General features: G+C 48.7%; 1 protein-coding gene across 2 annotated transcripts in view; it reads right to left on the bottom strand.

The window, feature by feature from the left end:
• KCND1 (potassium voltage-gated channel subfamily D member 1) overlaps window positions 1–12268 on the bottom strand; it is a 73493-nt gene that overhangs the window by 2541 nt on the left and 58684 nt on the right. For both annotated transcript variants that reach the window (XM_053370265.1, XM_053370263.1), the window contains exons 5-6: window positions 11968–12063; window positions 10441–10688 (exon numbers count right to left, since the gene is read on the bottom strand). In XM_053370265.1, coding sequence (XP_053226240.1) covers window positions 10441–10688; window positions 11968–12063 — 344 coding nt within the window. The remainder of the gene's footprint in view (window positions 1–10440; window positions 10689–11967; window positions 12064–12268) is intronic.

The following is a 12268-nucleotide window of genomic DNA, read 5'->3' as shown; positions in this document are numbered from 1 at the left end:
GCAGTTTTTTTCAGCTTTAGTTAAGATTCCTGCATTGCAGGGGGTTGGACTAGATGATCGCTAGGGCCCCTTTCCAACTCTACAGTCCCATTGCTTCCTGGGTCTCAAACTCATTACCTTTGCCTGCCTGCATCTCTTGCACAGCTACTAGATACTAAGTGTTTTCCCCCACTCTCATCCTTTCCCTCTTTTCCTTGACTATCTCGTCTAACCATCTTTCTTCCAGTTTGCCAGTCCCCCTTCACCCAGCCATCCTGTCCTCTGTGCAGCCTTGCTCTGGTTCCTACCCCTCTCTCCTTGGCCTCCTCTTTCAGCTGATGCACAGAGTCCTTCCACAGATTCCACACGGTCCAGACACTGACCGCTCACTTCCTTTCCAGCAGCAAGCAGCTCAGCTGGTTACTCAGAGGGAGCAGAGGAGGTTTTTAACAGTCAATGGTCGTCCAGTGCAAATCACAAAGCTCCTCAGACTTAATCTACCCCAGTTCTGCAGCTTGCTCTGTCACCCATAGGTTCTTGCAATCAGGAAACATTTTCAGAGATCCAAGCCACGCCTGCCTTTGCTGCAACCAGTCCTTATCCTTTCCCGACGGGGCGCTGATAAGCAGTCAGTCATTCTCCCTCTTCATGACATCTCTCTTAGATATTTGAAGCCACTTTCACGAGTTTCCCCTTAATCTTCTTTTCCCTGAGCTATTCATGTCCAGCTCCTTTGGCAGTTCCTCATTCATCATTCATTCGAAACCCTACGCCGTCTCACTTCTTCTCTGAATCATTCTTGAAATGTGGGCACAAATTTAAACTTGCACGATAGCGGTGCCAGTGGCCCCTGCCCTGTATCACCACATTCCTGCTTTTGTCAAACCAAAATCCAAAAAAGAAAAAAGCCTTTGCCTTCTCTCCACTCCAATGCAATAGCACCACATTGCTGACTCATTTAGATTGCAATCCGCTATAACCTTAGATCTGTGGCCCTTGAAATAAGAGGTGGGACTCCCCAAGGAGGTGAAAGGAGTGTTGTGATGAGGTCCTGCCCACCTTATCAGCAGACCGTATGTATGGAGTGGCACTCAGGCAGTGAACTCAGCGCATCCAGACTGCTGCTGTTTTCGAGTGGGGTTCAATCACATAATCAGCAAATTCAGGTTGCACCATTACACTTGATAGGGACTCTTACACCACAAGCCTGCTTTCCCAGAAGATCAGACGCTTTGTGATAAGGAAGAAGAAAGGAGAGAATGCACTGGAAAGTGTAGGACATGGGTAGGCAACCTAAGGCCCAGGGGCTGGATCCGGCCCAATTGCCTTCTCAATCTGGCCCACGGATGGTCCAGGAATCAGCATGTTTTTACATGAGTAGAGTGTGTCCTTTTATTTAAAATGCATCTCTGGGTTATTTGTGGGTCCTGCCTGGTGTTTTTACATGAACAGAATGTGTGCTTTTATTTGAAATGCATCTCTGGGTTATTTGTGGGGCATAGGAATTCGTTCATTATTTTTGTTCAAAATATAGTCCGGCCCCCCACAAGGTCTGAGGGATAGTGGACCGGCCCTCTGCTGAAAAAGTTTGCTGACCCCTGGTGTAGGATAATACAGTGGTACCTCTGGTTAAGATAGATAGATAGATTCTTTATTGTCATTACACACGTGCAACATTGCACAAGTGCAACGAAATTGGATGCCATCCCTTAAAAACAACAAAAGCAAAACAACAACAACAACCAACAAACCACATTCCAGCCACACCCACACCCATCAATCTCCCAGGTCACACTATCGAGTTACAGCATTCAAAAGGGCCACAGCTCTCGGGTAAAAACTGTTTTTCAGTCTGTTTGTCCTTGACTTGATGTTTCTATATCTCCTGCCAGAAGGCAGTAGTGCAAACAGACTGTATCCCGGGTGAGATGAATCCTGCAGGATGTTGTTTGCTTTCCTAAGACAACGGGAACCGTACAATTCTTCCAAAGATGGGAGAGGTTGACCAATAATCCTTTGTGCTGTGGTTATGACCTTCTGGAGCACCTTCCTCTCCCTAGCTGTACAACTGGAGAACCAAGCACAAATACAGTATGTAAGAATGCTCTCTATGGAGCCTCGGTAGAAGGACACCAGCAGTCTCTCACTCAGATTGTTCTTCTTTAAAAGTCTGAGGAAATAAATTCTCTGCTGGGCCTTCTTCACCAGAGCAGTGGTATTTGCGCTCCAAGTCATGCCCTGATCGATAGTTACTCCCAAAAACCTGAATTCCGCCACCCTCTCCACCCGTTCCCCATTGATATGCAAGGGCTGAATGTCCGCCTTTTTTTTCCTGTAATCCACCACTAATTCCTTGGTCTTAGCCGTATTAAGAGCCAGATTGTTCTCTCCACACCAAACACAGAGCCGCTCCACCTCGTCCCGATAGGCGGACTCATCCCCTCCTGAAATGAGCCCTACCACCGTAGTGTCATCAGCAAACTTGATGATTTTGTTGCTGGAATAGGTGGCTGTACAGTCATACGTATAGAGAGCGTAGAGCAGGGGACTCAACACACAACCCTGTGGTGAGCCGGTGTTAAGGCTAAGGGCTGTGGACATATGTGACCCTACTCTAACCCTCTGAGAACGTTCTGACAAAAAATCCAAAACCCAGAGACAGGTGGAGTTGGAGAGTCCAATCGCCTCTAGCTTGGACACCAGTCTATGGGGGAGGATAGTGTTAAAAGCTGAGCTAAAGTCCACAAACAGCAGCCTCACATAACTCCCCGGCTGCTCCAGATGGGACAGAGCAGCATGGAGAGTGGTGGTGATAGCGTCCTCTGTGGATCTATTTGCCCTGTACGCAAACTGGTAGTTGTCAAAAGTTGATGGAAGACAGGAAATAATATGACGGCGCATCAGTTTCTCAAAACACTTCATGATGATTGGAGTCAGTGCAACTGGTCTGTAGTCGTTCAAACTACTGATTGTAGATTTTTTAGGCAGAGGGACAATAGTTGACGACTTCAGGCAGGGTGGGACAATAGACTGGTGTAGGGACTTGTTGAAGATCTTAGTAAAGACCCTCGCCAGCTGATCCGCACAGCCCTTCAACACCTTTCCAGTGATGCCATCAGGTCCAGCCGCCTTCCTCGGATTCACCATCCTCAATACCTTTCTCACCTCATGCTCCTCTACCGTGAATGAGGGGCCCCTATGGGCTGGTGGCTGTAATACCGGCGTCTCAGGTGGCTCCTTCTCGAAGCGAGCAAAGAAGAGGTTAAGCTCCTCCGCCAGCAATGGGTCACCGTCGACAGCACCAAGGTTAGGTTTGTAGTTGGTAATGTGCTGAATCCCCTGCCACATCTGTCTTGTGTTGTTGCTCCTTAAATTGTCCTCAATCCTCAGCCTATAATCCCGTTTTGCCTGTCGAATACCCCTCTTCAAGTTTGCTCTTGCCACACTGTAAAGCTGCACCTCGCCTGACCTGAAAGCCCTGTTCCTTTCCCGCAACAGGCCCTGGACCTCTCTATTCATCCAGGGTTTCTGATTGGGATAAAACCGGATGGATTTGTTTACTGTGACAGTGTCTGTGCAGTGATTGATATAGCACAGAACTGCCGCCGTGTGCTCCTCCAGGTCTGAACGATCGAAAATATCCCAATTAGTTCTCTCAAAACAGTCCTGCAGCTGGTGAATAGCACCTTCAGGCCAGATTTTAACAGATTTTAATATTGTGGGAGCCCGTTTCCTGAGTGGGATATATGCTGGTACCAGGAACAAAGACATATGGTCGGACTGGCCCAAGTGTGGCAGCTGTAAAGCCCTATAGCCGTGATTTACATTCGAATAAACTTTATCTAGTGTCTTGTCCCCTCTTGTGGGACATTTCACATGCTGATAGAGCGTTGGGAGCACTGTTTTAAGTTCTACATGGTTGAAGTCTCCCGCAATGATGTGCACAGCTTCAGGATACTTGTCTTGCTGGCTGCTGATAAGGCTCTGCAGGCATCCCAAAGCCAAGTTGGCATTGGCATCTGGTGGCACGTACACACCAGTTAACATAACAGCTGTAAACTCCCTAGGGAGATAGGCTGGTCTACATTTAACAGCCACATATTCCAAATCCGGTGAACAGTGACTGCCCACAGTCTTAGAATTATTGGACCAGCATTTGTTCACATATACGCACAGCCCCCCTCCTCTGGTTTTTCCGAAGTCCATGCCTCGGTCATGACGATGTACCACCCAGCCTTCCAACTGAATAGCTGTGTCCGGTATGGACGGTTGAAGCCATGTCTCAATGACAAATAAAACGCAGCAATCTTTTACAAGGCTGTTCTTTGCTGCCTGCAACCTCAATTCATCCATCTTGTTGGCAAGAGATCTCACATTGGCAAGAAATATGCTGGGGAGTGGTGATGCTGGGAGAACTTAATACGTTGCAGAGGTCTGTTCTTAACCTGAAACTGTTCTTAACCAGAGGTACCACTTTAGCTAATGGGGCCTCCTGCTGCCGCCACACAATTTCTGTTCTCATCCTGAAGTAAAGTTCTTAACCCAGGGTACTACTTTCAAGTTAGCGGAGTCTGTAACCTGAAGCGTTTGTAACCCGAGGTACCACTGTACTTGCTTTGATGCACTCAAATAAACAGGTCATCTGGAAGCGCCCTATACATGATGCTAGCAGTGTGATCCTATACATCTACTCCGTATTTTTTGCTCTATAAGACTCACTTTTTCCCTCCTAAAAAGTAAGGGGAAATGTGTGTGTGTCTTATGGAATGAGTGCAGACTGCGCAGCTATCCCAGAAGCCAGAACAGCAAAAGGGATTGCTGCTTTCACTGCACAGCGATCCCTCTTGCTGTTCTGGCTTCTGAGATTCAGAATATTTTTCTTCCTCCAAAAACTAGGTGCGTCTTGTGGTCTGGTGCATCTTATAGAGTGAAAAATACGGTAAGTTCCCTTGTTAAATGGTTTCAGTCCTGGATACCCAGTGGGGCTTACTTCCCAGTAAACATGCCCAGAATTGGGCTGTTCAGCTGCAAGCACCCAAACTATATATAAGGGTTCATAGAATCATAGAACTGTAAGGTTGTAAGGAATCTAAAGGCTCATCCAGTTGAACTCCCTGAAATTCAGGAATCACAGCTCAAGACTCCCTGACAGGTCTCTGCGGGGAAACTTCCAGAGAAGGAGAGTCTGCCACCTTTGGGAGTCTGTTCCATTGCTGAGCACCTCTTGCTGTCAAAAAGTTCTTCCTGATATTTGGTCAATCTCCTTTCTTGTAACTTGAATCCATTGGTCCGGATCCTAGCCTCCAGAGCAAAAAAACCCCAAACACAAGCATGTTCCCTCTTCCATGTGACAGTCTTGCAGATATTTGAAGATGCCTATCTCCTCTCAGGGAGAAAAGCAATGACAAACCTAGACAGCATCTTAAAAAGCAGAGACATCACCTTGCCAACCAAGGCCCGTATAGTAAAAGCTATGGTTTTCCCAGTAGTGATGTATGGAAGTGAGAGCTGGACCATAAAGAAGGCTGATCGCCGAAGAATGGATGCTTTTGAATTATGGTGCTGGAGGAGACTCTTGAGAGTCCCATGGACTGCAAGATCAAACGTATCCATTCTTAAGGAAATCAGCCCTGAGTGCTCACTGGACGGACAGATCCTGAAGCTGAGGCTCCAATACTTTGGCCACCTCATGAGAAGAGAAGACGCCCTGGAAAAGACCCTGATGTTGGGAAAGATGGAGGGCACAAGGAGAAGGGGACGACAGAGGACGAGATGGTTGGATGGTGTTCTCGAAGCTACAAACATGAGTTTGACCAAACTGCGGGAGGCAGTGGAGGACAGTTGTGCCTGGCGTTCTCTGGTCCATGGGGTCACGAAGAGTCGGACACGACTAAACGACTAAACAACAACATCTCCTCTCAGGGACACGGGTGGTGCTGTGGTCTAAACCACTGAGCCTGGGGCTTGCCGATCAGAAGATTGGCGGATCAAATCCCTGCGACGGGGTGAGCTCCCGTTGCTCGGTCCCTGCTCCTGCCCACCTAGCAGTTCAAAAGCACATCAAAGTGCAAGTAGATAAATAGGTACCACTCTGGCGGGAAGGTGAACGGTGTTTCCATGCGCTGCTCTGGTTCGCCAGAAGCGGCTTAGTCATGCTGGCCACATGACCCGGAAAAACTGTCTGCAGACAAACGTCAGCTCCCTCGGCCTATAGAGCGAGATGAGCACCACAACCCCAGAGTCGTCCACAACTGGACCTAACAATCAGGGGTACCTTTACCTTTACTTCCTCTCAGTCTCCTCTTTTTCTATCTAAACATACCCAACTCCCTCAACTGTTCCTCATAAGGCTTGTTCCAAAACCCTTTATCATCTTGGTCACCCTCCTCTTTACATGCTTCTGTTTCTGGACTTCCTTCATCCCTAATCACTGATGGGAGTCCAATAACATCTGGAGGCTGAAGGCTCCCACATCCCTGCTGAAGGGGGGGGGGAACAACCTAGTTTACTAGGGAATCTGTCGAGATAGTCCTTCCAGGACTTCTCCATTTAGCGGAGAAAACCCACAAGTAGAGGATATGGTTCTCCAATGGTTCTCCAGCAACAGTAGGAAAAGATTGCACAAGGAAGTCATATTTACCAACATTTCAGAGATGAAAGATGAGACACTTCTTATGTAACATAACATCTCTCTGCTCGCACACCTGAGCTTGCAGCACTACTATTACGTATTGCTGATGACTTTTCCTGGGCCACCGTATGTTATTTTCATTTACTCTGAAATCACCAGTCCTGCTGCTGCAGAGCTGCTGCAGGTTTTGTTAGTAAATTGGCCATAAAATTTCCGTCAGAAGAAGAAGAAGAAGAAAGCCTAGGAATACTCTCACCGCACAGTTGAGCTGGTTATAATTTCAGTGCGGTCGCCCTGTAAGTGCCACTAGTTCAGTTCTGCAGTTAAACAAATGCTGCAAGATCTTATTAGCTAGATAAGCAATTACGGAACTGCTTGCATATATTGTTTTCAAGCAATTTGTGGAGGGAGTGTGACAAAAGAAACATCCCCTCCAGAAACACAGCAGATATTTCATAAGAGGCTACATGTACCTTATGTTAGATGAAATGGCCCAGGATATGTTTCTACTCCACCCCTTTTTAAACTTTAAAAAGAAGCCTTGCTGCTGCACAGGGCAATAACAAAGCTCTAGAACAAAGGAGGGACGCGGGTGGTGCTGTGGGTTAAAGCACAGAGCCTAGGACTTGCCGATCAGAAGGTCGCTGGTTCGAATCCCCGTGACTGGGTGAGCTCCCGTTGCTCGGTCCCTGCTCCTGCCAACCTAGCAGTTTGAAAGCATGTCAAAGTGCAAGTAGATGAATAGGTACTGCTCTGGCGGGAAGGTAAACGGTGTTTCTGTGCACTGCTCTGGTTCGCCAGAAGCGGCTTAGTCATGCTGGCCACATGACCCGGAAGCTGTATGCCGGCTCCCTCGGCCAATAAAGCGAGATGAGAGCCGCAACCCCAGAGTCGGTCACGACTGGACCTAATGGTCAGGGGTCCCTTTACCCTTTACAGAACAAAGGAACATCCCATGTTGTCTTCAACTGAGCCACACCATTGGTCCATCTAGCCCAGTATTGTCTACAACTGACTGGCAGCAGGTCTCTGGGGTTGAGGCAGGAGTCATTTCCAGCCCTGCCTGGAAATATCAGGGATTAAACCTTGGACCTTTGGAATGCAAAATGCATGTTCTTATCCTGAGCTATGGCCCTTTGCCTCTGCAGCCTCGGCCTCATGCACATTCGCAGCCGCATTCCCAGGGACAATTTGCCTAAGGAAATGCAGTCAGTAGGCTGTGGAGGGCCTTGCCACTGCTAGGGCTGGCAATCAGCCTTTTTTAAAAAAACTTATAAAACAGGGGGAAACAAACCTTTGAGCATCTTGTCTAAGGAAAGCCAACTGCCCTCCCCCCCAATGTAAAAGAAAGTTGAACCTCCCTTACTATCGCTTTCTCAGGGGCACAAAATCTTGCAAAAACGGGAAGGGTGGAGGAAAAAGAATTTCAGCCTAGTGTTAGTTAGGACTTGCTACTGGGCTCCATCACACAGATGACGGGGTTTTAAAGAAGAAATTAAGAGGGGCCCCAAACGCTGAGGCAACGAAGGCTCAGGAATCTGTTGGAAGCTGCAAAGGCATGGCTTTTAGGGGGCAGGGAATGCCAGAGCAGAGCAGGCCCAGCGCTCTCTCTCTCTCTCTCTCTCTCTCTCTCTCTCTCTCTCTGGTGGGGAATTATGAGGCAGGCTTCCCACAAAAGGAAATAAGAGTTATAAGGTTGAGATCTTTGCCCTGAAAGCCACAAAAGCCAGTCAGTGAGTCGTGGGCATGAGGACCACCTGAAGTCGCAGGACAGGTAACAAACACAAAATTTTTGTATTGCCACTTGGTCTGCTAGGTGTTTTCAGCTGCTGCCTCATATTCTTGTTAATATTATTGGTTCATTGTATATTTCAGTGTTTTATGTTGTTCACCGCCCTGGCGCCTACTGGATTCCTCCTGGGGCTGGCTACTGGGTGCTGTGGGTGGCAGGAGGATGGGAGGGGGCAGGCAGGACAGTTGCCTTGCTTCCTTCACAGGTAATGGACCAACAGACATTATATCGACAGCTCCCTGGTCTCTGCCAGCCCTACCAGCAGCCTGGACCTGGACGCAGCCAGTGCGGATGCTGTGGGAAATCCCCTCCATGGGGAAGAGTTGTGGTGGACCGCATGGCCACCCCTCCCCTCCAGGGGCACGGGACTTAGTCCCCCATTGCCCGGGGGATCCAGGCCACTTCAGAGCCCGGCCAGCCAATCTGCTGGCCAGGGGTGTGTGGCCTGGACCATTTAAACAGAAGCGCAAGCCGGAGGGCTTCCTCTTTGGCTCACTTCCTCAATCACCCTCCCTCCCTAATTTGCAGGTTTTAGGCACTAGCTTTGCTATGGACCTCGGTTGGTCGCCGTTGAGAGGCCTGGTAGGAATTTTCCCACTTGGCAAATTGGCACTGGCCATTTGGTTTTCGCCTACCTCATAGCAATTGTCACAACTTTGTTAGGGTTGTGGTTAGGCATTGATTGACCTTGCGATGAGGGAGGGGAGGTGTGGCCATCACCTGCCACTCCAAGCTTAAGGGTATTCTGTTAAAGGAATCCAGGGGTGTTGATCTTGTCCGAAGCCCAGGTTGGGGGCTAGGGCCATGACACGACCCCGACGGGAACACCAGGGGGAGCTTGAGTTGGTTTGCATCAACAGGGCTCCCCTTTCCGGTGGTTTACCCTTACCGGACTTCCTGCACTGCGGGCAGGAGTCAGATATAGTCGGGTCCATTCAATGCCTAAGCCAATACCGCTCACATTCTGTAATCAATAAAGCTGTGGCCAAAATTTGCCCAATAACATTAACCTAATATCCGTGTCCTTGTGTGTGTTATTTCCCAACGAGGGGTTGGCTTTGGGGTCTCGACACGCAACTGGTGGCTTCAAACTATGCAGGCTCATCACGACGGCACCCTCTGTTGGTGCCAGTGAGAGCTCATGGCATGCTGTGTGGGGAAATAGGAATTGCATCTTCATCTCTTCCTCTTCCAGACTCCCTGGGTATGCTGACCTATCAGGCAGGGTGACCCACTAAAAATTAGCCAGCATTTGACAGATGGACCAGAGTCAGAGTTTTGCCCCCTCCACCCACCTCTGAACCAGTGGTCTCTCCTTTTCTGTTTTCATGCATTAACATTCTCCTGTTCCCAGTCCTCAAGCCCAGGAGGACTCTTCACTTGAACTGATGCAGCTCCCTCCTCTGAGGTCAGTGGCCTGTTTGATATAGGAAGTGAGGAATTGGTTCCTGACCAGCAAAACTTAAAAGTTTGTGTACTACCATGACATTTGATGGGGCAGGGGAAACTCTTCTGGACCCATATGCAAAAAGAAAAATAAGTGTCTTAAATTTATCCAACTGGCAATGTTCCTTGATCCAGCAATATTTCTAGGATATCTTAACTTACCTTTGCTAAAGACCAGATTGTAGTAGATGCACAGCCTCCTTTTATGGGACTCCTTAATCTCCTATAAAATATCCCCCTGCAGTTAAGCTACAGGGCCAAAGTTCATTTTCGCACATGGGAAAGGAACTGCTCAAATGTAACATAGAGCTTATTCACACTTATTATTGTCCTGCTGCTTCCCCCACAAACCCCGGGAAAACTGCTCTTTAGTGCTCAATCGGAACAAATGGCAATTTGGGTTTTCTCCAGAGAGACATTTGCTCCAATTTAGCACTAAAGAGTGGGTTTGCCCTGGGAAATGAGAGGTGCAAGGGGGAAACCACCCAAACCCATCATATCTAGGCACAGCACAAGCAGAAGTGTGGACGAGCTCAGAGCTGATCTCTCATTCCCACGGCGAGGTGTGACGGCATGCAAACATTACGCTTACCTCTGGGGGGCAGCACTTTTCTGGCTGTTTAGCGTATCGAGCTCCTGAGCGCTGGTGCGGCTCACTGACATGGTGGAGTTGGTTAGGCGGGTGGTGCGGCGCTTGGTCCGGCGGGGGCAGCACGAGGTGCTTAGGCCCCCTTTGCCGCCTTGCTGGGAGGAGAGGGAGGTGCTGCGGCTGGTGCGGTAGCCCAGGGGTTCCGTCAGGCAAAACTCGCTGTAGGAGTGCTCATCCGTAAACTCGTGACTCTGGGGAGGGGGGGAGAAAAAAAACAATGTCAGGGGGTTGGTGTGCGGGCATTCACTCTTACAGCTGGGCCCCACATCATGTACGTTCCTGCTTGCGTCACTACATAGATAAGGGCGCCATCACGACTGTGCCTATTTTGTGGGTCTGCTACGCGGTATTATGCAAACTAGGAACTTCAAGTCAGAGGCAGAATTCATTGTTCCAAGAGCATCAGCCGATTTTCTCAGCCTTATGGCCTCAGAGATGCACTTGAAGCCATGTAGGGAAATCCACTGTCTGAAGGGTGTTCAGTGAACAAGCATCAGGACGTGATCCTTGTTCCGAGGAGAAAAGATGATGCAGAACAGCCATTCGTATAACTTATTTGGATTGCAGAATCTGGTTTTTGAATCGGTACAGAATTCATGTGTAGAATGTTGGAGTTGTAAAGGATACTCAATAGGATGATCATCATTTTTAAAAAAACAACAACCCCCAAAAAACCTTGACAGAGATGGAGAACTTGTGGCCTTCCAGACATGATTCAACCACAACTCCTGTCATCCATAACCCATCCATAACCCAGAATGCAGCAGCTAGACTGGTGACTGGGAGCAGCCGCTGAGACCATATAACACTGGTCTTGAAAGACCTACACTGGCTCCCAGTATGTTTCCGAGCACAATTCAAAGTGTTGGTGCTGACCTCTAAAGCCCTAAACGACCCAGTATACCTGAAGGAGCGTCTCCACCCCCATCGTTCTGCCTGGACACTGAGGTCCAGCGCCGAGGGCCTTCTGGCGGTTACCTCACTGCAAGAAGCCAAGTTACAGGGAACCAGGGAGAGGGCCTTCTCGGTAGTGGCAGCCGCCCTGTGGAACGCCCTCCCACCAGATGTCAAAGAGAAAAATAACTACCAAACTTTTAGAAGACATCTGAAGGCAGCCCTGTTTAGGGAAGCTTTTAATGTTTAATAGGTTATTGTATTTTAGTGTTTTGTTGGAAGCCGTCCAGAGTGGCTGGGGAATCCCAGCCAGATGGGCGGGGTATAAATAATAAATTATTATTATTATTATTACTAAGGCATGCTGGACTGCGGGGGACGGGGAGGTTGAGGGGGGTTGGAGTCCAACAACATTTGGAGGGTCACTGGTTCCTTTGCGTCAGATCTAGGCAATCCTGGATCGAAATCAGATTCCACTGGCTGTCCAAAAAGCTCCTCACAGTGACTAAGTCTAGCTCCTCCCACTTGTGTTGTCCGAACCCCTTTCCTTCATTTGCCCCCTCTCCTGCTACTCACAGTAGTTTTCTCCAGGCAGTGCAACAAATGATGGTGTTGCATTTCAAAGGCTGATCGGTTACGCACAGCCAAGACGTGAGCATCAGGGTCTCTGTCCTGTAGAGGAAAAGAGAGGAGCATCAATGAATTGAAGCAGACCGTCTGAAGGCGCACGAGGCCACAGCCACCTTGCTGAAGTGAAGCAGGTCTGGCTCAACGCCTGGATGGGTGTTTGCCCAGGAACATAAAGGCAGGAATATATATGTATGCAAATTAAGAGGATAAATACCTACGCACACATTTGATTTCCACAATTGGCAGC

This window comes from Podarcis raffonei, chromosome 17, assembly GCF_027172205.1.
Source record: "Podarcis raffonei isolate rPodRaf1 chromosome 17, rPodRaf1.pri, whole genome shotgun sequence".
NCBI classification, from domain to species: domain Eukaryota; kingdom Metazoa; phylum Chordata; class Lepidosauria; order Squamata; family Lacertidae; genus Podarcis; species Podarcis raffonei.
The sequence above is the reverse complement of the archived record's forward strand: the minus strand, read 5'-3'. Positions and strand labels throughout refer to the sequence as shown.